This window comes from Meles meles, chromosome 1, assembly GCF_922984935.1.
Source record: "Meles meles chromosome 1, mMelMel3.1 paternal haplotype, whole genome shotgun sequence".
In the NCBI taxonomy this organism is placed as follows: Eukaryota; Metazoa; Chordata; class Mammalia; order Carnivora; family Mustelidae; genus Meles; species Meles meles.
Window position 1 is genome coordinate 172,801,377 of NC_060066.1, and position 24,487 is coordinate 172,825,863.

At 52.8% G+C, this 24,487-nt stretch overlaps 1 protein-coding gene across 1 annotated transcript in view; it reads right to left on the reverse strand.

Moving 5' to 3' along the window:
• Positions 1–3,944: 3,944 nt before the first annotated feature.
• MROH7 (maestro heat like repeat family member 7) overlaps positions 3,945–24,487 on the reverse strand; it is a 62,392-nt gene continuing 41,849 nt past the window's right edge. Inside the window, exons 15-24 of the mRNA XM_046002876.1 lie at positions 22,008–22,198; positions 17,776–17,913; positions 16,582–16,696; positions 12,073–12,213; positions 11,222–11,401; positions 10,480–10,635; positions 10,112–10,234; positions 7,075–7,177; positions 4,860–4,922; positions 3,945–4,322 (exon numbers count right to left, since the gene is read on the reverse strand). Coding sequence (XP_045858832.1) covers positions 4,078–4,322; positions 4,860–4,922; positions 7,075–7,177; positions 10,112–10,234; positions 10,480–10,635; positions 11,222–11,401; positions 12,073–12,213; positions 16,582–16,696; positions 17,776–17,913; positions 22,008–22,198 — 1,455 coding nt within the window. The 3' untranslated portion in view covers positions 3,945–4,077. The remainder of the gene's footprint in view (positions 4,323–4,859; positions 4,923–7,074; positions 7,178–10,111; positions 10,235–10,479; positions 10,636–11,221; positions 11,402–12,072; positions 12,214–16,581; positions 16,697–17,775; positions 17,914–22,007; positions 22,199–24,487) is intronic.

Here is a 24,487-nt window from a genome sequence, read left to right on the forward strand (position 1 = left end):
GGGGAAAAGCCTTCTCTAGGGAGGGGACTGGCAGTGCGCAGCCCCAGGGAGGGGAACTGAGGGTGGGGGGTGGGAGATGGGGGGTGGCTGGAGCAGAATGAGAAAGAGGGTGAGTAGGTTGGGTGGGAGGAATGGTGGGTAGTGATTCTGAGGACTCGAGTCTTCCTGAGATTGCAGCGGTGCCTTTTGAAGAATTTCAAGGAAAGGGACTATGAGATCAGACATGGCTGTTTCTGAGGTTAACCACCTTCCTATCCACCCCAGCCAAGATGGAAACAAGAGAGATGGAAACAAGAGCTCCCCGCCAGGTGCGTCCTCCTGCGGCCATGAACGCTATAGCCTCAGGAAGCCCACAGCCTGGTCTGGAAGGCAGACAAGCAGCAGACCAATCCAAAGCAGGGCCTTTCACAAGTCTGCACAGTGGAGGCACAGAAGGGTGGGTGTTACCTCCCGGAGTCAGTGAGATTTCACAGACCCGCGTTCTCTGCGGAGCTGAGAGCAGAGATGAGGAAGGTCTTCCCGGATGGATGGGACCTGGAGGAGAGTTCAGCTTTTTAGGCAGCTGTGGGAGCCCCTATCAGAGAGGTATGGTGGTGTGCAAGAGCCTGGCATGCTGGGTACCACAAGCGTCAAGAGGAAAGGCCAGCAAGATCAATGGCAGCCAGAGGGCAGTCAAGCCTTTATCTTGTAGCCTTATCTTGCAGAGGATGGTGAGCCAGTGATGGACCTAGGAGCACATTTGTTTTAGGAAGGCCTGGGTTGCCCATGAAGGATTGATGGGAAGAGGCCAGATTAAGAGATTGACCAGGCTGCTGGTGAGAGACCAGGGGAGAGGAGACATGGGAGGCCCAGTAGTGGAGCCGGCAGGCTTGATCATGATCGGATCCCAGGGTGAGACAGACAGCAGGGCTAAGTCCGGATGATTCCCAGACAGCCGTAGGCCTTCCAGGGCACCTGTGTCCTGCCCCTTCTAGCCCACCCATGCCCAGCAGAACACCTGGTCCAAGGGTCTCCTCTCATCCAGATCTGAGCCTCCTTTTCCACACTTCGTCCTCCAGTCTGCTCCCTAATGGTTCCCATTCTCATTCTCCTCTTCACTCTCTTTTCCCTTCTTGGGTACAGAGCCTACAAATCCTTTGGCTTCCATGTTTTGATTCCATAAAACCCTGAGAGGCAAGAATTCATTTTACAGGTGGTGTTGGGGGAGGCTTAGGAAGTGAGGAAGTGACTTGCTGAGTGCTCTTGGAGCCTTCCCACTCAACACTACTTGGGGGCCTTGGCCAGTTACTGACACTGTCAGCCTCTGTTGTGCTTGGAAGCCACCCAGACCCAGAATATGGCAGCTGTCGATTGTCAAAGCCAGCCCAGACCTAGGTTCTGGCCAATGAAAGCAGCAGTGTCTTTGGGTGGAAAGAGCTCCGACATGGGAGCTGGGAGAACTTTGGGACCCACACTTCTATTCTCTTGTATGAACTTGGACAAGGCCCACTCATCTTCAAGCTCTGTCCTCACCTATAGAATGTGGCACTAAAGCCAGCCTGCCTTCTCCATAACTCCGTATGGCTACTGTGAGATTCCAAGCAGGCCGTGCTTATGAACATTCTTGGCAATGGAAAAGGTGATGCACAAGCACCACCCCCATTTCCTGCTCTCTCTTAGGCCCAGAATCCCGATGGTCTCGGCCTACGATTTATTGGCAGATGATTGTGTGGTCAACTTCATGGGTTCCTCATCCGAGCAAGAGCTTAAATGTACTCTACGCCCTCGCCCAGGGAATCTCACCTCAGCCTTGTCTGCGAGGAATCCCAAACCTGTTTGCACCCTGATTCCCTCTACCCAGCCTCCCACTGTGCCGCCAGAGACACCCAGAGACACTGGGTGTCTCTACTACCATGAGATGCCAAGCCTCTCATACTGACCACATCCAGCCTTAACTCCTCTCTCCCTGAACCTGTTTCTGGTCCAGAGGGACCACCCAGTGGGGGGGGGGGGGACACCCTTGACCCAGTCATCCACCCAGAAATGCAGATAGCACCCCCAGCACCTCACTGTCCCTCCCCCTTCCGCCATCCTATCAACCACCAGGTTCTGAAAATTGCTCTTCTCCATCTCCCAAAGGTCTGGTCCCCCTTTCCATCCAACCCTGCAGTCCAGACTTCCATTCCTCCCGAAAGCCTCCAACCAAGTTATCCTGTCTGTGCTCTTGTTCACTGCCCCACCTACTTTCCTTCTACCACAGAGTAAGCTTTCTTCCCCTCCCTTTTATCATTTATTCCCTTTCAGAGCCCTCCTCCTGACTCCTTCCCACCACTCTGGTTTTTTTAAAATATTTTATTTATTTATTTGACAGAGAGCACAAGTAGGCAGAGAGGCAGGCAGAGAGAGAGAGAGGGAAGCAGGCCCCCTGCTGAGCAGAGAGCCCGATGTGGGACTCGATCCCAGGATCCTGAGATCATGACCTGAGCCGAAGGCAGCGGCTTAACCCACTGAGCCACCCAGGTGCCCCCCACCACTCTGTGTTTTAATGTGTATTTTCAGTTTGTAAGTGTTCTCGCAAAATGTTGACTTCTTTCATGCACGCATTTTTTATGTACTTTTCTCCTCAGCACTAGGTTTTAGGTCCTGTCCGTGGTGCAACACGTCCCCCTCGGCCTCGAACTGCTGCACGGGCTCCACAGTGCCCTTCGCTCCCTGACCATGGATACCCAGGCCACCTCCTCTCCCAGGCACCGCAAATAACACTGCGGGAGACTTCCTCATATGTCTCTTTGTATGAGACATAGGTATGGACCCGTGGGAAGAGCACACATCCAAGATGTGTACTCATAAGTGGAATCGCCAGGTCGTGGCGTGCCTAAACTTGGTATGACTGAATAATGACAGGATTTGTCCAGAGGGCTGCACCCCTCCACATTCCCACCAGCTGTGTCTGCGGGATTCCTGATCCTCTAGAGGAAGGAGCTTTCTAAAGCTGGTGTTTGCCCACCTCTCTCCCCAGCTTCACACCACACCATGCCTTCCCGCTGCTCCCTGAGGTCTCCCTCCTTCACACAGCCTCCAAGGCCTTAGGGACTTAGTCCTGGTCCCGATCTCCTCCCCCCAAAAACACACATTCTAGGATCCTCCGAACCTACGTATCAGCAGTTGGTCCTTGGTCCCGTGCACCTTCCTGTCCTCCATATACCCCCACTACGCGGTCATCTTTCCAAGCCCCCTAGTGTGGGGGGGTGTCTTATCTCTGGGAAGCCTTCCCTGACAACCCCACTCCCTGCTAGCCTATGTACCTCTTTGGACTTCACAGCTCCCAGGAGTCCCTTCGTCACAGCACTGGGCTATTGGTGTCTTTCCTGTCTCTGATACTTCCATTAGACCAAAGTGTCTCAATCTGAGCATTTTTGACAACTCGGGATGGATAATTCTTCACTGTGGGTGCTGACCCGTGCCCTGTGGGATGTTTAGCAGCGTCTCTGAGCTCCAGCCAACAGCCAAAACTGTCTCCAGATATTGCCAAATATTCTCTGAAGGTCAAAATCACCTCTTTTGTGAAACACTGCCTCAAGAGTATGAACTACCAGGACCTGGGACTCGTCTTGTTCTCCTCCAGCACCCAGAGCAGGCCTGGTTCAGGTTAGGTGATCAGTGAATGTGACCCATATAAGGAACATTAAATCTCTGAGCAGAGCCCCAAGAGTGGGACTCAGAGGTCAGGGGTCCAGGATGTGCCGATGTCATGGGGTGGAAGAGTCCCTCTTTTCCTTCCCCTAAAGCCATCCCAATCATGTGGGGGAGGGGGGCAGTGAGGCAGGCAGGAGACTTGCTCTGTGGCCTTGAGGAAGCCCCTTCACCTCTTGGAGCCTTGGCTTCCCCACCTATAAAATGTAGACAAAACAGCCTGCGCGAGTCTGTAGATGTTGACCAAGTTAACAGTGAAGGCCACACTCACCTTGCAGAAGCGTCGCACAGACATGGCGTCTCCTATGAGGGAACACTCACGGGGAGAGGTAAGCCACGTGGCATTTATAGGGGGAATGACTGTGGCCGTGGCCACCCCTGAGGAGGGTTGGAGGCTCGGGGACATCACTGCTTCAAGGACAACTTCCAGGAGCCCAGGGTCTGCATGATCCAGGAGCGCCGCTGGTGGGAAGTAGGCAGGTTCTCACAGCTGGGGCTCCAGCGGTGTGTGGCGGCCGGGTCGCACACCCATGAATCCCCGTGTGGCAGCGGCCAGGAGTTTCGCCAGCAGCTGGCCAAGATGTGGTCCTGGGCCTGCGCCGCATAGATGCACACTGATGCTTCCGGGTCGTGTCTCAGGTTTTCCAGAGCTGGGGTATGGGGAGGGGAAAGGCTGCTTGTTAAGACCGCGTCCCCACATCGGTCTCACAGCTCATCCTTCCTTCTCCCTTCCGTGCCTTGGCTCAGGCACTCTGCTCAGCGTCCCCTCATCTCACCTTCCTCCCAGCTCTTCAAACTGTTCCTGCCTTTTGAAGCCTGAATCAAAACCTGCCTCCTCCAGGAAGCCTTCTGGGACTGCCCCACCCTCAGGCTCCCATTAGTTTTCCCAGTTACAAAATTAATCTGCCTCAGTAAGAGTCTGAACTACTTGCCCTGCACTTAATGGTTTGGGGCTTATTTCCTATTCTAGTTTCCTAGATTGTAAACTCTCCTAGGGTGGAGCTGTGTATTCTGTGTCTTGGTGACCCCTTAGCATTGCTCGCCATGGACAAAGATGAGCACAGCTGGGCTGAGTTGAAGCCACTTGCTTTGAGACCTATCCCTTCTGTTTCCTGTCACCCACTGTGAGCCCACTCATTCTCTCACTGCCCCCCCCCGAGCTCTCAAAGACTCAGGGTATGACTTACCCGCTTTAACTTCATTCAGACGGTCTTCTGTCATTATGCTCTCCATGCAGGGGACCAGGGACCCTTCAGTGTAATCCAAGACATGAGTGCCTCCACCTCCTGACTCTGACCCCCCCCCCAGACCAGACCTCCCAAGAGAAACTCTCCCACCCTTCTCAGGTCCCACGAATGAGGACATAAAAGGAGAACTTCATTTTGACCCTGGCACAGAGTCTCTAAGAGGGGTCCTGGGAGAGGTGGCAGGTCCAGAGGGCAGGGGTGGCACCAGGACAGGGACAGGGTCTGGGCTGCTGCTGACTCTGACAGTGTGGCCCAAGGTGGTCCCTTACCCAGGCTGGCCCTCAGTGTCCTCATCTGAGACTCGGGGAGGTGCTGCCTCAGCTGCCTCCTTCTACAGTGAGTTTGGGCAGTATCTGTGTGAGAGACACTGAGTACCTCATGTTCCTTTCAGGCAGGTGCTTGGTGGGGCCCTGGAGGGCCTGAGACTCTGCTCTTCGGCCACATTGTCCTGCCCTCGCTTGATCCCTGCCCACATGCCTTTCCCAAAGGTCCTTGAATGGGACCAGGCCAGACCTCTGCCTGCTGTGAGGCCCTTCCCACATTTCTCTGCCTGGCTCATTGCTATTTATTCCTTGATCATTCAGCTTAACATAATTACTTCTGCAGGAAAGCCTTCCTGACCCTGAGCCCAAACTAAGTTAGGTAGCTCTCTGGGTTCTCAGAACATCGTAGTTTCCCTCACCTGTATATACTGTGAGGCATTTTGTGACTTATGAACCTCTCCCACCAGACCTGGGGTCTCAAGCCTAGATACACTTGAGGTAGGGGAGTGGGCAGGGCAGTCCCTGAGGATCTTAAATCACACACACAATTATATGCATGTACGCATTCTTCTAGGGAAAGTGTTCATAACTTTCTTCAGGGTTTCACCAACTCCCAGGAGGTTAGGAATCACAGCACTGGGCAGGGGGTTGGGGGGTGAGGAGATGTGTGTGGGAGGACACAGCCTCTCCCCTACTTGGTTTTCCCCAGCACAGGCCTCTGACTCAGAGAACACACTGAAGTGTTAAACACTAACGCTTTTACATATGATTAATGTGGAGCAAGATTTAGAGAAGTCAGCATCTAGGAAATAATGTCACTCCGTGTGAGAAGCTGCCTCTGAGCAGGCCCCACATTCTGAGGGATGCCCCCAGTCCTGGGCATTGCTCCTCTGTCTCTGCTTGGATCATGTTAACACCACAGTCCCCCTCACCGCCCACCCCTGCCATCCACATCACCTCTGGAAATGTTCTCTGTTTCTCTAGACAAGGCATGGTGCCTGACACAGAGGGGAGTATCAAGCAATGTTTGCTTGCTGAACCAGGGAATGGTTGCATCGGTGAGTGGACCCATGAAAATCACAAGTGAACTGGAGAAAGGAACCAAAAGAAGCATGGCTTTTCAAAGTGGGGGTGGGAAGGTCATCCTCTCTCCAAGCTCCTGGGCAGCAGGGTCTCTTGGTCCTGGGGAAGAGTGTGTGGTTCTCTGGGGGAGGGGAGGGGAGTCGCTCGGAGGATATATGCCTGCAAGCCATCAGAAGGGTCTGGGCTGGAGTGGGGGGTTCTGAGTGAGGGGAATCTAGTTGTTTTCTCCCCAGAAAGACAGAGGTTGGGATTATGGGAAATGTGGAGTGAGCTGATGCGGAGGGAGCACCTTGACTAGCCAGGCTTCACATTTTTAAAAAATCATCTCATCTAATCTGTGAAACTGGAGTCAATCCCCATTTTACAGGGGAGGAAACTGAGGCTCAGTGGCAGTAAATGACTCAGTTAGGGTCACACAGAAAGGGGACCATGGAGCTGAGATTCTACTTCACTCTACCGCACAGCTTGGCCCCTCCTGACACAGTCAATGGTAGGCTCCTGTTGGGCCTGGACCCATGCTGTACTGGCGGGAAGGGCAGGAAGCAGCAGTTCCCTTGTGTACAGTTGCCAAAGTTGTGACCTGCACAAGGACTCCAGGCAGGATCCACCCTGTGGTCCACTTCCTAAGCAGGGATTTTGGAGGAGGGAAGACCTTTCCAATTTGCACCATGACTGTCTGCTGGCCAAACCTTGAACCCAAGGGAGGCATTTCCCAGGTGCCAGGAGGACTGGCAGCTTCCTTCCAAGTGGAGGAAGCAAAATGGAGGGCAGGCAGAGTCCTAGCAGCAAAACTAGCTCTACCAGGTTACCTATGAACATGACTGAGTACTTCCGGAGGGAGGCCCGGGAATTCTTGGCATACTCCAGGCTCTGGCTGAGGAATGTGAAGGCGCTGTCTTGGTGGGTAGTCACCTGGGACAAAGAGAAAGCCCAAGAGTGCTGGGTCCTCAGAGGGACCGATTGCCCATCCACTCTTCCCAAACCTAGGAATGGTGACCCTGTCAGGCAGCCAAGCCTCAGCTCCTTGCCTCCTAAACTTCTCTGCCACCTATCCTGGCCTCTGCCTGAGGCCCCCAGAGGCCAGGCCTCCTTTTCTCTCAGTGGATTGCAACAATCCTTTCTATGGTCTTCCTGCCTTGGGTGTATCCTCTTCCAGTTCACCCCCCGCTGCAGCTCAGAGGAAAGTTCTAAAATAAAAAGTCCAGCCAAGCAGGAATGGACATGGCACTCAAGGGACATGATAGATAAGGAGACAGCTCTGATCAGGGTAAAGAATTCAAGTTACAGAGCAGTGAAGAATAAACTAGAGAGGTCTTAAAAGTCCTTAAAAGCCAGATAGGAATAAGACTTACTTAGGCATTAGAAAATAGGAAGCCAGCATCCATTCTCGATAGAGCAATGACAAAGCAATGTTTTGGGGCAAAACATTCAGGATGAGTTTGATCAAGGAGAAATTCGGGGGCAGGCATCCTGCTAAGAGGTCATTGAGGGAGATGAGGAAGAATCTGGTTCAATTACTCTCCTATTGACAATCTGCATGTCAGGGAATAAACTATGGGCCTGGCATCAAACCCTTCATGATCGTGCTTCTCAGCCTGTTTCCACCAATGCCTCTACCTGCTATGCACACTCTGCTCCAATACCAGGATGATGTGGCCCCAGCTCTCCCCAGCTCCATGCCCGGTATGAATGATTGCTCCTGATTGGAGTACCCTTCCCTCTCTTCTTCATCTTTGATAGATCTCTCTCATCCCCTGAGGTTCATCTCAGAAGCCACCTCCTCCCTGAAGCCTTTCACAATTTTCAGAGCAGATCTCACCACTCTTCATGTTTCTACACCACCTTGCACAGACCTTGTCATGTCACCTATGGCATTGTGCTGCGATTATTTATACCTATCTCCCCTACCAGATCCAGAGCTCCCATGCGAGAAGGGGCCAGCTCACTCAGCTCCGAGTTCTCAGCATCCTAGACGAAGCCTTGTGTGGCAAAGATTCCCAGAAAGCATTGGATGGATGGGTGAATGGATGGATGGTGGATGGATGAATGAATGGGTTACTGCTCCCTCCTTAAAGCTAAGGCTAGTAGTTGACCCTCTCACGAGCAAACCTGTTGATGCTGAAAAGCCAAAACAGAGGCTCTAGAAGGGCCTAGCACAGAGGTCATAAGCCGGCAGCCCACAAACCACGAGGAGTTGGCAGAGCCATGACCAGCACAGTGTTTTCAACAAGCTAAATTGATTGCTAATTAATGTCTTATAAAAATCTGGGTCTCTGGCTTTTCCTGTGAAAGCAGAGGAGCTGGCAAGAGTGGCCTACACCATGAGCAGGAGCACGCACTCTTGCTTTCAACGGGGCCTGGCCCTCCAGGCTGACACAGGCCCCACCACTTCTGTGTCACCCACAATCACTCTCCACCCGCTCCCTGGTCACTGGGGGTATCTGAATTAGCGCCCTGGCCGAACACCTCCTCTAGGCCTCTTTTTCCCTTGTGAAAGGATGGTAATTACAACAGACCCTAATTGCACGGGTTTTGAGCATTACTGACAGTGGTGGTTTCCAGCCCTTTTCTTAATCCTAGGAACCATCTGTTACTCTGCATATTTTCATTAGACTGCTGTGAGGGGTGCTGGCATGCCCCACCCAGATCTCCCTTTGGGGTGAAGTGTTTCTCCCCCAACACTGGGGACTGCCTCCGCGGAAGAGAACTGCTGGCCCAAGGTCACGTCCCTTCCCAGGGTGGCTGGCATCCAGTAACGGACACGAGTGTGTAAAGACCTGACCCCAGCCCCAAATGTGGGGAATCTCACTGCAGGGGTGCCTGAGACTTCTCTCCCTGCCCCCGCCCTCCCATCCATAGGTATCAATCCCAAGGCCATGCTCAAATAACCCTCCTGCATGCTAATCTCTGTCTGCGAGTCTGCGTCCTGGGGTGCCTTGACAGCAGGGGACGTAGATAGGACATATAGCAAAACTTCCCAAATGGTGCGCAGAGGGACCGGGCTGCCTCCTGCAGCGTGCATTCCATGGCGTATGGGTGGCCTGACCACAGATTCAACAACCACGGAACATCTTAGCACAGACCACCTCAGAGCCTTCAATGAGCTGAAGGCATTGCAAACCCCCGAGAGGAAGATGACAAGGCAGTGTTTCCCAAACTTATTCATCTTAGAACCTCTTTTCTCCCCTGTGGAGCATTTCCTGTGGGGTGTGTGTCACAGAGAATATACCCTGGGAATTGCAGATGCAGAAAAGGGAACTTTTTGAAGGGAACTCTTGAAATAGAGACAGAACACAGACAGACTCGTGTTTGAAGCAGATTGCTGTGGTGGCCCAAGGGGGGATGGAATTGGAAGAGGTGATGTTCAAGGTGGAGAGAGCTAGGGATCGACGGCCCTGCTGGGAGACATCCATGCCCTAAACTAAGGGCAAGGAGCGTGGGGACAGGGAGTGAAGAAATAGATGAAGAGACGTTGAGGATATTTAAGATTGATTGAATGTGGAGAGTGAGGGAGACGGAGTCTGGGATAATTCTAGGCTTCTGCTTTGGGGATCTAGAGGGACAGAGCAGAATTGAAATGGGGGGGGGAGGGAATCAGCTCAGAAGAGGCATGCTGAGCTTCAAGTGCGTGTGGGTCAGTGGGGAGGTGTCCGGTAAGCCACTGGAGAGGGACACCAGAAGTGACAAGCCAGAAATGCAGGTGAACATCCGGGAGCCAATTACGTGTGGGTAAGAGTGGAACTGCCAGTCAGGATGCTCATGCAAAAGGAAGGAAGAGAGAAGGGGAAAGCTTTGCCCACTTCTAGCACACTCATTGGGAACAACTGTAGTCTGGAAAGCACTCACAAGGTACTTGCATATTTTGGCCACCGTCTGCTGCTGGTTGTCCCAGGACTTCCGGCTATAGGCTCTTTTTGGCAATTCCCATGCCATGAGGCAAGAACAGCGGAACAGGGTCTTTATACATTTCTGGGGACCAACAGGAAGACAATACCAGAGCTGGGGAATTCCAGGACAGCCAGAACATCTTCCAGAAGAAAAAAAAAGTGTCGTGAAACTGCATTCTGGAGAAACCTATTCCAATTTGAAATGCACAAGTGAAGTCCATCTTGAGAAGGAAACACAGGCTTGTCCGTAACAGAGTGTTAGTGACTCTGGCTTGGTTTCCATAGAGGGAGGCTTGGCCACAGGGCCCAGTGCCTATGCACACTCACCTGGCTCACCTTGGTGTTGCCCTCTTGCATGAGCAGCAGCAGGGGCACCAAGGTCCTGATGAGCTGCTGCTCCACAGCTGGGGTGCGGGGCGACCGCAGCTTCTGGACCACCTTGCCATACAGGTTGATGCAGGAAGAGCGCACGTCCTCTCGAGACTGGGGCAGACCCCGAGGCTCAGGCAGGCTCCCTCCTCCAAGAGGCTGCCTGGGCCTCTGAGCCTCACATGGAGACAGGCGGCTGTCCTCCCACTCATTCCGGGGGGGTCCTCCGGGCACAAGATGCACAGAGATGGGACAGGGCGGAGGCTGCCGGGTGGGGCTGATCCGGGGCCAGTGCCCCCCTCACTGGAGCCTAGGTCTGGAGTTCTGCACGCTCTCCTTGACCAGGACCCCCTAAGAGGTGCCTTATTGCCAAGTGGGAAAATGCCCCCCTCTGCTGGAAAACACGTGCCGCCTTGAGGTGGGCCAACTGCAATGAGGCAAGGGTCTGGGGACACTTGACTTCAAGAGTCCCCTCGGTGAGAACTGATTGGAGAAGGATCTTTCTCAATGCAATCTACTTACAAAAAGACATGGGCCCACTGGATCGAGGTACCCCCCACCCCCGCCACCCTGGGCTGATACCGCTGTGCCCTGCCTCAGTGGGCCACGGGAGCTATTGCAGTCCCCAGCACAGTAAAGGCCACACCCTCCAGAGGCTGCCCCCCAGCCCCCTCAACCCCCCCCCCATGGGTTCCCTTACATCGCTGAAGTGGCGCAGCAGGATCTGCAGCATCTCCACATAGACCGAGCTGTCCGTCAGCTTCCGGTCCTGCCCCTTGAGGATGGTCTTGAGGTTGTGGGCCGCCTCCACCACCAACAGCCCATCCATCTTCTTCAGGCCCTTCACCATGGAGGGCAGGAGGGCCTGCACCTTGGCAGCCTGAGGGGCAGGACCGTTTGGGATGCGGGCTCCTACCGGGCAGCAGGGGCCGCCAGGTGGGAGACCCAGCCTCTGATTCACTGAGATGAACTAGGTAGGACAGGTGCTCCACCTCCAGCGTTTTGATTATGCCATCCCAGCTGCCTGGAATGCCCTCCCTCAGCCTCTTGCTGTCTCCAAAGTCCTCTTTGGCTTCACTGACTCCTTCCGGGTCTGGGCAGCTGAGGGTCTCTGTTGCCACCCCCTTGCTGGCACCAGGAAGAGGACCTGCATTGTTAGTTAGCTTTCTGAGCCTACATCCTGTCCCTGCGTCCCTCTATGCCATGAGCTGCCACAGTGCCTGGGAGAGGAAAACAAAGCACTTTTTTTTTTTTTTACAATGTTAAGATGCACCAACAATCTGGGCCTCGGTTTCCTAATCTGTAAAATAGGAAAAACTACTACGATCCCCAACCCCTCCTAGACGTACAGTCTTCAGGGTTATGGTGAGAACAACTGGATTAGAAACTACTTCAATGAGAGTAAAGTGTATGGGGAATTATTAAAGGCTATCTTCTTTATAGGCAGGGACAGAAATGGAGTCAGCATCTGAGAGTCAGTGATGGCCAGGCTCCCTCCTTCTTCCGGCTCAGGGCCTGGCTGGGCCGGGCTCTCCCCTACCCTCTGCTCACCTTCTCAGTCCTGCGGGCTAAGATAACCAGGCCTCGGATGGACAGCACCTTCATGATGGGGTCCTGGTGGTTCAGGCCTTCTGCCATCCGCCCCAGCGAGTACTCCTCGGGGATCCGCCGCACCTGTTCCATCTGTAGGAGCTGCGGGAGTAACGGGAAGGACTCCCTGAGCCAAGGGGCAGGGTAGTCCCCCACCCCGCTTCCCCAGGGGAGTTGCACTGGATGCCCAGAGTCTGAGCGTAGGGCGTGGATGATGGCTAGCTGGCTAGTGCTGTCCAAGACAAGCCATGTGCGTCAGTTTAAATTTCCTAGTAGCCACATTTAAAGAGCAAGAAAGAAATAGTTGAAGTTAATGGTAGCAATGCTGGACCCAATATATCCAAGTCCATTTCGACTTGTAATCAGTATAAACATTATTGATATATTTTATGCTCTAAAAAAAAATTTTTTTGAACCAAGTCTGAAATGTGGTGGGAATATTAAACTTACAACAAATTTCAATTCAGACACGTTTCGGGGGCTGATAGGCCCCATTGTGGCTAGCACCTATCATATTGGACGGCCCTGGTCTGGCTAGGACAGTCACTCGTTCCTGCCCCTACCCAGCCGTCTGTGTTGGTGACACTGAGCTCTGTCCTCTCTGCCTGGCTTCCCTCTGCCCACTGTCCTCCATGAGCTCCTCTGCTCAGGATTTTAACTGGTGTCCCTGGGCACATAATGCCCAAGTCACCGTCTCTAGTCTGTGCTGTGGTCCAGAGCTTCCAACTTGGAAAACCAACGGTTTGCCAGACACCTCCACCCGATGTCCATCAGCACCTCACGGCGAGGCGGCACATGTCACTCTCCAGCTCCAAGGCCCCGTGCCCCCCGCTGCCTTTCACCATTGGGCCCTGCCTGCCCTGGGGCCTCATCCACTCCATGCCACTCTACAGCCCACACTCTTATCACCAACCAGCTTCTAACCAGGCTGTGCATTTTTGTGGAACGATCCAGGCTGTTCTGTCCTCTCTGTGCTGGCAGGATGCCCTTCTGCGAGGGCGGCACCTCCACCAGAGCCCCAGCTCACCTTGCATGGCTCCATCCAAACCCGGGCCCCCCTGAAGCCTTGTTTGACGATGCCCCCAGACCTCACCACACAGGGCTGGACTGCCCCTTCTCTGGGCCCCTGGGAGCCCTGAACGTGGAAACCTGAGGGCCCCTGTCTGCCTATGCATCTGCTCCTGCATCGCCCTGGGGCTTCCTTGGGTTCCTTGAGCGTTACTCCCTGGGTTCCTGTTACCCAACACAAGCTCTGGGGAAAGCATGTGCTTTGGGGAACACTTTGGTGCAAGAGTTCAGGTCCAACATAAAACTTGGTTCCTTTCCTCTTTAGAATTGCCTTTCCTCCTGTGTTCCCATTGCTGGGTCTAGCACCACCACTCCCCCTGCTGTCCTAGCCTAAATCCGGGGTCACCTGCATCTCCTTCCTCTCCCCGCCACCCTCCCACCCACAACAGCCAAGTCTTCAGTTCCTGCCTGGTCATCCTCATAAACACTTCTCCCATCTGTTCCCTGGCCTTAGCTCTACTGTGACTACTGAGACCCTGAGTCGCTATGATGAGAAGAGAGAGCTGAGGAGAGGGGCAGGGCCAGGGCCCAGAGGGACAGGAACTGTACAGGCTCCACCCACTGCCCTCCCTCTGCCCATCCACACAACTCAAAGTTAGGCCTGCTCTGCACCAGGTTCTGGGCTGCACACTAGAGATGCAGAGAATGGTACTGATGACAATAAATAATAATAATAATAATAGCAAAATAGCCAACTCACAGACAATACTTCCTAGATGCAGGTACTACCCTAAGAGCTTTACGTGAACTCATTGAAGCCTCATCAAAACCCAGGTGGCTCAGTCAGTTAAGCATCCAGCCTCTGATTTCAGCTCTGGTCATGATCTCAGGGTTGTGGGATCGAGCCCTGAGTCGGGCTCCAAACTCAGCTGGGAGTCTGCTGAAGGTTCTCTCCCTCTCTCCCCCCCTCTGCCCCTCCCCCTCTCACTTGAGCTCTCTAGCACTCTCTCTCTCTACAATAAATAAAATCTTTTTTTAAAAAAACTCTATGAGGTGGGCGATTCACCGTCCCCATATTGCAAATGAGGAAACTGAGGCACGGGCAGGTTCCGGGACTTGCCAAGCTCACACAGCTCCCTTGAGTTGCCCAGCTGCTGGGAGCAGCAAGCACACACATAGAGGATCGCAGCATAAGTGGTTGGGGGGGCCGGGGCGGGAGATGTGAGCTGCATCAAGGTGCCACAGTGAATGTGGTAGGCCCAGCTCTGGCCGACCGCAGCCCACCTCTCTGGGGAGCCGGAGAAGGACTGAACCTGGCTGAGGATACCTGCTCCAGGGTGGAGGGCCACTACTCAGGGTTCCAGGGGAGTGTTAGGGAAAGGTTAAGCCTAGTGCCCCTGACCTTGTGCGACATGGGAGCATCCTCTGAGGTTCGCAAAGTGCCACCACCACCATCTCCCCCAAGAACCACAAGTGGTAGCCACTCACAGACTTAGAGAGAAGTGGCCGACTAGTTGGGCAGAACTAGTCAGAATCTCTCTTGATTCCTTGAGCTGTGTGACCTTGAAGCATGCCCTCATCTGTCCTCCTGGAGGTGTCACATTCTCCTGGTGCCTGCGCTCATCTGGGCACTCACTCACCCACGTGATCCCCACTTCTTGAGGAACTTTCGGGGTTGGGGATGCAATGCCAGCATGACATAGTCCCTCCTCCCCAGACTCTCACTCCAGTTGGAGAAGCAGAAGAGATGCAGGAGATGCCTGGAAGAAAATGCTGCCTCCTGTCCATCTGGCAGCTCAGAGGGCACCTCCTCCAGGAAGCCTTCCTTAGCCTTCTACTCTCCGAGCAGAAAGTGAGCCTCCTACTCTGACCCAACTGCAGACCCTGATGACAGCACAGACTCCAGCATGACCTTGCCCAGAAGGTCACAGGAGACAGCAAGAGTGGCAGTTAGGAGAGTGGGCTTTACAAATGTCTACCGACAGATGAGTGGATAAACAAAATGTGGTAGATACATACAAGGGACTATTATTCAGCTTGAAAAGAAAGAATGAAATTCTGAGCCTTGTTAACAACATGCATGAACTTCAAAGACTAATTATGTTGAGTGAAATAAGCCAGACACAAAGGGACATATTGTATGATTCTGTTTCCTTGAAACCTACAACAGCAAGCTCAGAGCCACAAAGTGGGATGCTGGTTGCCAGGGGCTGGGGAGGCTGAATGGGGAGGCAGTATTTCATGGATACAGTTTCAGTTTGAGACAGAGGCTGCACTTGGGAAGGAAGATGAACAGTTCTGTGGATGGTGCTGATGGCGGCACGGTGGTGAAAACATGGTGAAAATGATCACTTTTATGTTATGCGTATTTTACCACAATTTTTTTCTAAATTAAAGAGAGAGGTGCCTGGGTAGCTCAGTGGTTAAGTGTTTGCCTTTGGCTCAGGTCATGATCTCAGGATCCTGGGATTCAGCCTCGCATCAGGCTTCCTACTTGGTGGAAAGCCTGCTTCTCCTTCTCCCACTCCCCCTGCTTCTGTTTCCTTTCTTGCTGTCTTGCTGCCAATTAAATAAATAAATAAAATCTTTTAAAAAATAAAATAAAATAGAGAGACAGGGGAGGAAAGAGTGGGTTTGAGAACCCAAGAGTCTGGGTTTGAATCCTGAGTCTGCCACTTACAAGCTGTGTGGTCTTGCAAAATTGACTTAAATCGGTCCCTCAGTTTCCTCCTCTAAAATGGGGGTTGAAATGGCATCTGCATCATAGGATTATCATGAGGATTAAGTGAATCAATATGGGTAAAACTCTAAGAACGTGCCTGGAAGAGAGTAAATGCTCAATAAATGTTAGCTATTATTGCTGGTGGGTCTCCTCTTCTGGATCTGACCCTAACTAACCTGCTGATTCATCCCTCCCAGAACCCCCAGTACCCTCCGCACACTCAACTCAGTTTAGATGTCACTTCCTGGATCCAGGAAGCCCTCCCTGATGCTCCCACGACCACCATTACCACCTCAAGTCTCCTATTCTCCCACCACAGCCTGGACTGCCCCCATCAGAGCACAAGTCACTTCATGGCACCCCATTTTATAACTGGGGCATCCTCTGGCTTCTCTGCAACACTGAGAATTCCCTGAGGCCTGGGAAGAGTCAATTTCATATTAGTACCTCCAACCTTGCACCTCTAGTCTGGTGCTCAGCACATGGCAGTGCCCACCAAAGATTTGGGGTTGCCTGGGCACGGGGAATCTGGAAAGAGTAGAATGGGGTGAAGGAGTGGAGAGAGGAGGAGCAAAGGGAGATCCTGCAAGGTCTTTATATCCTAGAGCAATCGTGCTTGTGAAATTCTCCATTGCTAAGTACTGTTTGCGCAGCAGAAACGACTGATAATGTGAACTGAGGCCTGGGCTCCAGGCAGCAGGGGAGGAGCCTTTGCCCAGTGCTCGCCGCCCACTTGGTACCTCCACGTAGAAGGCGGTGGCGGTGATCTTGTGCTTTTCGTCGCCTCGCTCCAAGAGCGGGATGAGCAGGTAGAGGATACGGCACAGCTCCTGGCAGGAGTAGTACACCATGGCCCTGGGGGTGAGGCAGGGTGAGCAGTCCTCAGGCTCTCCAGCCCCAGGGAACCTGCTGGGGGGCTGGGAGGGTCTGGCCTGACACTCTAAACTCTGAGCAAGTCAGGAGCACCTGGGTTCCTGGGTTCCCAGGATTTCCCACCTGCACAGAATATCGGAGGCTGACTAGTTTAACTGCTTTGTTTTACAGATGGAGAACCTAAGGCTCAGAGTGGGAAAGCTTGCCCAAGCGCACAGAGCACCCAGCTCTTTGCATGATGCCTAGAGCATAGTAGGTGCTCAATAAATGCAATTGTATCCTGAGACCCCTGGGGGCGGCAGCATCCTGGGCACTTGGGGTGCAAGGTTAAGGAACAGACTGTTCCTGCAAGAGTCACATTGTCAGAATCAAGGTGCCTCTTCCCAGCCCCAGGGGAGGCTGTGTATGGGGGCCAGGGAAGACCCCAGTCTGGGTCAGCCGATCATCTCCTAGCATTGCCACTTCCTGGCTGTGTGACCTTTGCTACATAACTGTCCCTCTCTGGGACCTTGGCATCCTGCTGTGCAAAATGTAGGCTGATGATTCCTGTCCCACCAGTCAGCATAATGACCGTGAAAGCTAACCTGTGCTGCTCTTCCCATATACCAGGGGCTGCACAGATTACTTTAACCTTCATCCTAAGCTCTGGCGATAGGTCCTATAATTATTTCCACATGACTGAGGGTAAAGCTTAGAGAGAGGCGAGAACTTGCCCTGGGACACACAGTTGAGAGGTGGTGGGCTGGGATCTGGACACAGGCAGACCAGCCCCAAGGCCACACTCTGAAGCCCTTGGCTATACCGCCATGCCTGTATGAGCGTAGGAACTAAGGTCCCCATACAGTGAGAAAAGGGGCTTCGTAAGTAAGCAAAGGGCTGTGCGGTTGCCAGGCACTCTCCCGGCCACAGTCAGTGTCCACGGAGGGTGTGGCCGCCCACTGAGGTCGACCATACCCTGCCACTTAGAGGTGCGGGACTGAGGGAAGGGTCTTGCCCAGAGAAAGATGCAAACCCAAATCTCTCCCTCCCCCAGCCCCTGTGCCGGGCCATCCTAGCCTCACCTGGCCAGCAGGGACACTCCCCGGTGGTGGTTCTCTGCCTGCTCCATGAGCTCCCAGCCGCCCTGGTCCTCCAGAAAGGTGGCCTCATATGAGCAGCCCATCCTCAGCAGCAAGGTTTTCACCACTTTGACCACCCAGCTGCCGAGACAAGGGGGCTGGGACCTCATGCCCCCCGCTCCCTTCCCCCCCCCCACACACAGGGGCCAGACCTCCCTCCAGCCAGCCTCCTCCCACACCCCCGCCTGTCAGCTCCCATCTGGCCAGACAAGCTTCTCTTAGCCCTGCTGATGCTGAGGTAGCAGTCATCGGTGTACCCACCAAAAGCGGCTTTTAAAAAATTATTAGCTTTGAGAGAGAGAGTCAACAGAAGCAAAATTCCCCCCAAATGGTGTTTTATCCTCCCTTTTCTCCTGAGCTTCTTCCTCTGGAGGGGAAGGTTGGAATCAGGCCTCCCCAGCCCTCTGGGGTCTGCCTCTTTCTCCCCGCTCCTCTCCCCCTCATGCCCACGCCTGGGCAGCTCTCTGGGGGAGCCGTCGTCCCTGCTCACTTGTGCACAGTCTCCTGTTGGCCTGAGGCCTTCACCCTCTCTGGGCGGTATGGGTGGGAGGCTGGGGGAGTTTTATAACCTGTGGATGGAGGAGGCTGGAACCCAGGCATCTGTGCTTTTTTTTTTTTTTTTTAAGATTTTATTTATTCATTTGACAGACAGAGATTACAAGTAGGCAGAGAGGCAGGCAGGGAGAGAGAGGAGGAAGCAGACTCCCTGCTGAGCAGAGAGCCCCATGTGGAGCTTGATCCCAGGACCCTGGGAGCATGACCTGAGCTGAAGGCAGAGGCTTTAACCCACTGAGTCACCCAGGTGCCCCAGGCATCTGTGCTTTTGAAGCCCCAGGATGGTGCTGGGAAGGAGCAGGAGGGGGTGCAGCCCCGTGCGGACGCCCCACTATGTCCTGGGCACTGGGTGTCCGCAGATGCGTATGTGTACCTATAGATAAACCTTTAATAAAATGGAAACAGACAGTGTGTGGAATGAAGTTTACATTTAGACAAAGTTTTCTAGAAATGTCAGCCCTCGTGTTTAAAGAGTTTATCACATATGGACATACGTCAGGAGATACTGAGAGTGGGTGGTCCTCATGATTCAAGACAAAGTAGCAAAGCATTCTGGAAACCGCGTAATGTTCAGGAATTTGCTTTTAGTTTTCATGTTTTGGGTTTTGTAATGACTATTGATCCAGTGTGAAAAGTCAAGCTTCTACGGAGACCCGGGCTTTCAGAACCATGCAAGCTTTCTGCTGATTCTTTGAGACACGTGCTGTCAGTTACAGTCCTGGACCAGCAAAGTCACACACACACACACACACACACACACACACACACACACACACACACACGGAGAGAGAAGGAGGCAGGCTCCAGGTGCTGCCCACCCTGAGAGCCTGGGGCTTGCCCTCCCAATTCTCCCTTCCCCCACCTATTCCCTTGCCCCCAGAACACTGGCTGAATAGCTAAGCTGAGATTTGCACGTTTTCATTAGAAGGAAGGTTCTACCTTTCATGCCAAGCAACAGCACCTTGAACTAAGACCGAGTGAGCCAGCTGTGTAATGTTCTGCTCCGTGACTTGACCACTCAGTGTCCCCATCTCCAGGAGCAGCGGTCACTTTCTACCTGGCTTCAGACAGTCACAGCTCTTACCCAGACCCCACCTACCCAGTGTCGGTGTGTGCAGCCGAGGAACTCGGAATTCGGCTAAAGCTTTTGGACACAGTGCCAAAGGATTCCTAGGTAGGTGACTCCACTCTTCCACCACGCCCTTGATCAGGCTCCAAGTTTTACCAAAAATGACCCTACCCATCGTCCTTCCTCCCCACCCCACTCCCAAAGATGCACCTCCGGGAGCCCCAGCTGAGGTCTGTGCTGCTTTGCAAAAAGGCAGAGGTGACCGCGTGGGGAGGAAGGCTATGGGTAGTGGTGCAGGTACTTTGGCTCCCTGAAACGCCCACTCTATAAGCTTCAGCTTCCCAGAAGGTTCTCAGATTTTCCCAGTGAAGTGGAGCCAGCATTGCCCTGTCCCTGCAGTGGGATGGGGAGGGGGGAGGCAAGGACCCAACAGGGAGCTGTGTTGAAGTCCGAGGCTGCCACAGGGCACAGCAGCTGGACCTTATGGAGGGGGACACTGGGGCTCTCTCTCTAGCTCCCCTGCCTAGGCCTTGCTCAGGGAGGCCCTCCAAGTGGAGAGATCACAGCCTTTATCACCTGATGGTCGAGAACTTTCCACCGTGTGTTTCTTTCTTCCTCCTCCTCCAGCGCCTCCTCTGCTTTCCCCTGGTTTGGTTTTCCCCGGAGCTCATCAACTTTCTGAGTCAGGGCTGCCACCCTCACGAGCACCAGATGGCCCTGGCACGGGGTGTCCCGCTGGGACACGGGGTCCTATTTGGTCCTTACAACACACCTGCGGGGCAGGAATCTCTTACTCCATTTCATGGGCAAGCACACCAGGCTGCCAAGAGGTTAAAGTGGTTTACCCAAGGGACAAAACCTAAATGATGGAACCAGCACTCAAATCCGAGATGTCTGGACTTCAAGCCCAGCCTCTCAATGGCTTGCCCTCAGCCCCTCAAAGTGTGCCTCTCTAAGCATCCCACACAATAGAAGCCGAAGAAGAAAAGACTGAGAAACTCGACTGCATACAAACTTAAACCCTCTGTATGGCAAAGACCATAAATAGTTACCAGTTAAGTGGAATACATGTGACAAAGAGTTACCATCCTTAATATACAAAAAGCTCTTACAAATTAACAACAACAACAAAATTCTCAACAGTCCTATATAAAATTGGGCAAACGTTGCTCAAAGAAAAGGAAACACAAGGGCACTGGGTGGCTCAGATGGTTAAGCATCCGACTCTTGGTTTTGGCTCAGGTCGTGACCTCAGAGTTGTGAGACAGAGTCCCATTGAGATCCTCTCTCTCCCTCCCCTTCTGCTCCTCCCCCGCTCACACGCGCACTCACTCTCTCCCTCTCAAATAAATAAAATCTTTAAAAAAACACAAATGACACTTCAACCTCAGCCTCAAGCATAATAAAAGAAAATGACAGCATTTTGTTTTCAACTTTCAGATCAGCAAAGACATAAATATCTTCTGTTCCACTGTGCTGGCCGAGGTTTGGGAGACGGCCATTCTCACGCCCTTCTGGATGCAGCAACCCCTGGCAGAGGCCATGTGGCAAACTGGGTGCTTGAGAGGGCACTCCATCTTCCCTTTCATCACTCACTGGTCAAGAACATTCTCCACCCCATATCCCTGTCCAAGCTCACGATTAAAATGTAGAAGCCCTTCAACGTGCCCAGTCTCCTTTCAGGAATTTGTCCTACATTGTACGATCACATTGTGCATAAAGACATATAAACGAACTAATTGCAGCTTTGTCTGTTTAAGTGCAAAGTACCTAAACCAAGAGGATCCTGGTTAAGTAAATTATGGTACATTCTGCTCAGAGGTATATTATGCAGCTGTTTAAAAAAAATGACACAGATCTCTATGTCTGTTCTCCTAGGACAGAGTATATGCTAAAAGCAAAACTGTAACTGTAAAGGACGTTACTGTTGGTATAAAAACAGAACAGACACGTGTGCTTATCTCCGCATCAACCACCTGTGGAAGGGTATGAAAGAACCTGGTTCTTCTGGGGAGGTTCACTGGGTAAGGAGAGGAAAGGAAACTCACTTTTAATGCCTTTTGAGATCTTTACCCATATGCATATATTACCTATATCGGTTAATAATGAAAAATAAGATGGTGAGGGGAGCCTGGGTGGCTCAGTAGCTAAGCATTCAGCTCTTGATCTCAGCTCAGATCATGATCTCAGGGTCGTGTGTTCAAGGCCTGCATGGAGTCCACGTAAAAAATAAAATAAAATAAAAAGGTGGAACTTGGATACAAATCTAATACAAATGATATATCTAGGGAGGGAGGACGAAACATGAAATTGTGAGCTCCTTGGGGGAAGGCTGATTCTTTACTGTCATCCAGCACCGGGCAGGTCTGAAACACAGCACCGGGCAGGTGCTCCCAAACAGTTATCATGCAAATGACTGGCACTCCTAAAAATATGCTTCTGTTTTCTCTTTTAGTCCCAAAGCTAATTCTACCAACTGGCTGCCCTCAAGATTTTAGGAAGGGCCCTTGCTAGTGGCCTCCCCTAGCCAGGGAGAGCAAGACATACATACCGCACGGGTACGAAGATGGAAGGTGGAGTGTCCTTCCTGGCATCCTTGCAGAAAGCCATGTGGCTGGGAAAGTGGAGCCCGATGTGGTAATGGACCTGAATGAGCAGGGCCAGGAGCAGCTGGGGGTAGATACGCCTCACACGGCCCACGCAGCTGTTGACCGACAGGAGCTCACACAGGCCGCTGGCTGCCTGGGGGCAGAGGAGAAGCTAGCTGGAGACTCCTGGCAGGGGCCTGGACTGCTTCTCTAGCAGCTTGGACCTGGATCTTTGCTATTCTCTCACTCCAATGGTAGAGCGCAGATCTCTCCACCCACCCCGCCTCGCCACACCCTCCAACTCCTGGCTCTCTGGGTGAGCCCTAGACCATGCCTGCCTCTTTGGTGGTGACACAACCGTGGAAGAACTGGGTGGACGGCTCCTCTCTCACCAGGGGTGAGGTGCAGTCTTGATCCCGTTGTGCGGGCGAGGAGACACCTCCGAGGGGTGAAGGCACTTACCCGTGGTCGCCCGGCCCTTGGGACAGAGCTGGGACTGGAGCCCAGGCTTTCAGACACCAGCTGCACATGCCCTTCCTCTTCCTCATTCATAACATGGGCACAGGGACCATGATGGGGCTCCCGTTGTCCCTTCACTTCGGGCCATTAAACCTGGCTGCCCTCACTGCCTCCCCTGCTGCCCAGCAAACCGGAAGAAACAAATCCCAGCTTGAGTGGGAGCCAGGGAGGCTCAGTCCTCAATTCTGTTACTCCATGCCGACTGGTCACACCCTGCCTTTTCTATCCACGACTGCCCACACCAGCCCCCAGAAGTCCTGGAAACTTGGCGTTATTAGCATTTGGTCCATGACATTCTCTGGGACCAGAATGGTGCTCACCGCCCAACCTCTCCACCTGCCATTCATCTCTGGTCTTGGCCTGGGCCCGCCTCCTGCTCTGCCCACCAAGGCCTCTCTCACTGGCAGGAAGACAATGCAAGGGCAGGGGTGGTGGTGCTGGGGTCACAGATTGGATGGCTCCTTCCCGCCCCACAGTTCCCTGGCCCTCTCTGAGCTTCAGATCCATTCATCCTCTGTCAAGGGGTGGGGATCACCAGTCCTCTTCCCCCCAGCCCCACAGGTGTGGTGGACAGTGAATGAGGGGAAAGGTCAGAGTGCTTTACGAAGAAGTGACCAAGATCATGCTAGCTGGCCCAAGGGAAGAGAATTTGTCAAGTGCCAGAGCCCGCGGCATGTTCCCAGGGAGATAAGAGACACAATGCAGGCTGGATGAGAACCACGAGTGGCACTTATTTGTACTTTACAGCCTAGGAAGCCCTTTCTTTTTTTTTTTTTTTTTAAGATTTTATTTATTTATTTGACAGACAGAGATCACAAGTAGGCAGAGAGGCAGGCAGAGAGAGGGGTGGGGGAAGCAGACTCCCTGCTGAGCAGAGCTCGATCCCAGGACCCTGAGATCATGACCCGAGCTGAAAGCAGAGGCTTAACCCACTGAGCCACCCAGGCGCCCCTAGGAAGCTCTTTCACACACAGTATTTCACTCTTCTGAAAAGGGAAGCTAGACAGGGCGGGAATTATTACCGCCCATTTTACAGATCAATATACCAAGGCTAGAGCGGGGGAAGTGACTGACCGAGATTATATAGTGAAGCTGCAGCAGAGCTAAGATAAGCTTCTTGGACTCAAAGCCTTTATGTTTTTCAGCAGACCAAAGATAATGATTGTATCCAAAGAACATGGTCATGCTGTAGAGAAAAGTCTCCAGTGATGGGCCATAGGGCTCTGCTCTTAGCTCAATCTTGGTCACTGTTTATCAGTACTATGAGATAAAAATCTGTCCAGGCTGTATCTGTGCTCAAACTATGCTTGAGCAAAATGCACAGATGAGTGACTCACGAATACAGCAAGACACATTCCTTGAGGGAGGAGAGGATAAAAGACCAAATCAGGGAAGGAATGGAGGCTAATGCCTTATTCGTAGACCTCAGCGCTGGGGGAGAGAGGCAGAGACCCCCAGCGGTGAAACACAGGATTCAGAGGTAGGAGATCTGGGCTTGACTGCTGGCCCTACCAAGCTCTGTGACCTTAGCTAAGCCCTGGGATGTGACTGACCCACAGTGTCCCCCTCCATAAAGGGGTTACCATCCATGCCTCCACCGGCCGTGTCTTTATTTGCTTCCCTCCACTAGAATGTCTTGCTCTCTGCTGAATCCCCAGAATTCCTGAGTGTGCCTGGCACATAGTAGGTGCTCAATTAATGTTGTTGAATAAATAAATCAGTCCAACGAAACTTTTTTTGAGCATCTACTATGCGCCAGGTATATGTCAGACATTGGGGATTTTACGGTGAGCAAAAGAGGCTCAGGCACTGAATTCATGCATCTCACAGATTACTCAAAGGACCCCACACATTAGTGTCAAATCAAATCACAACTGGGGTAAACTCCTCCAAGATAAAGCACATGAAGCAAAGTGTAATATGC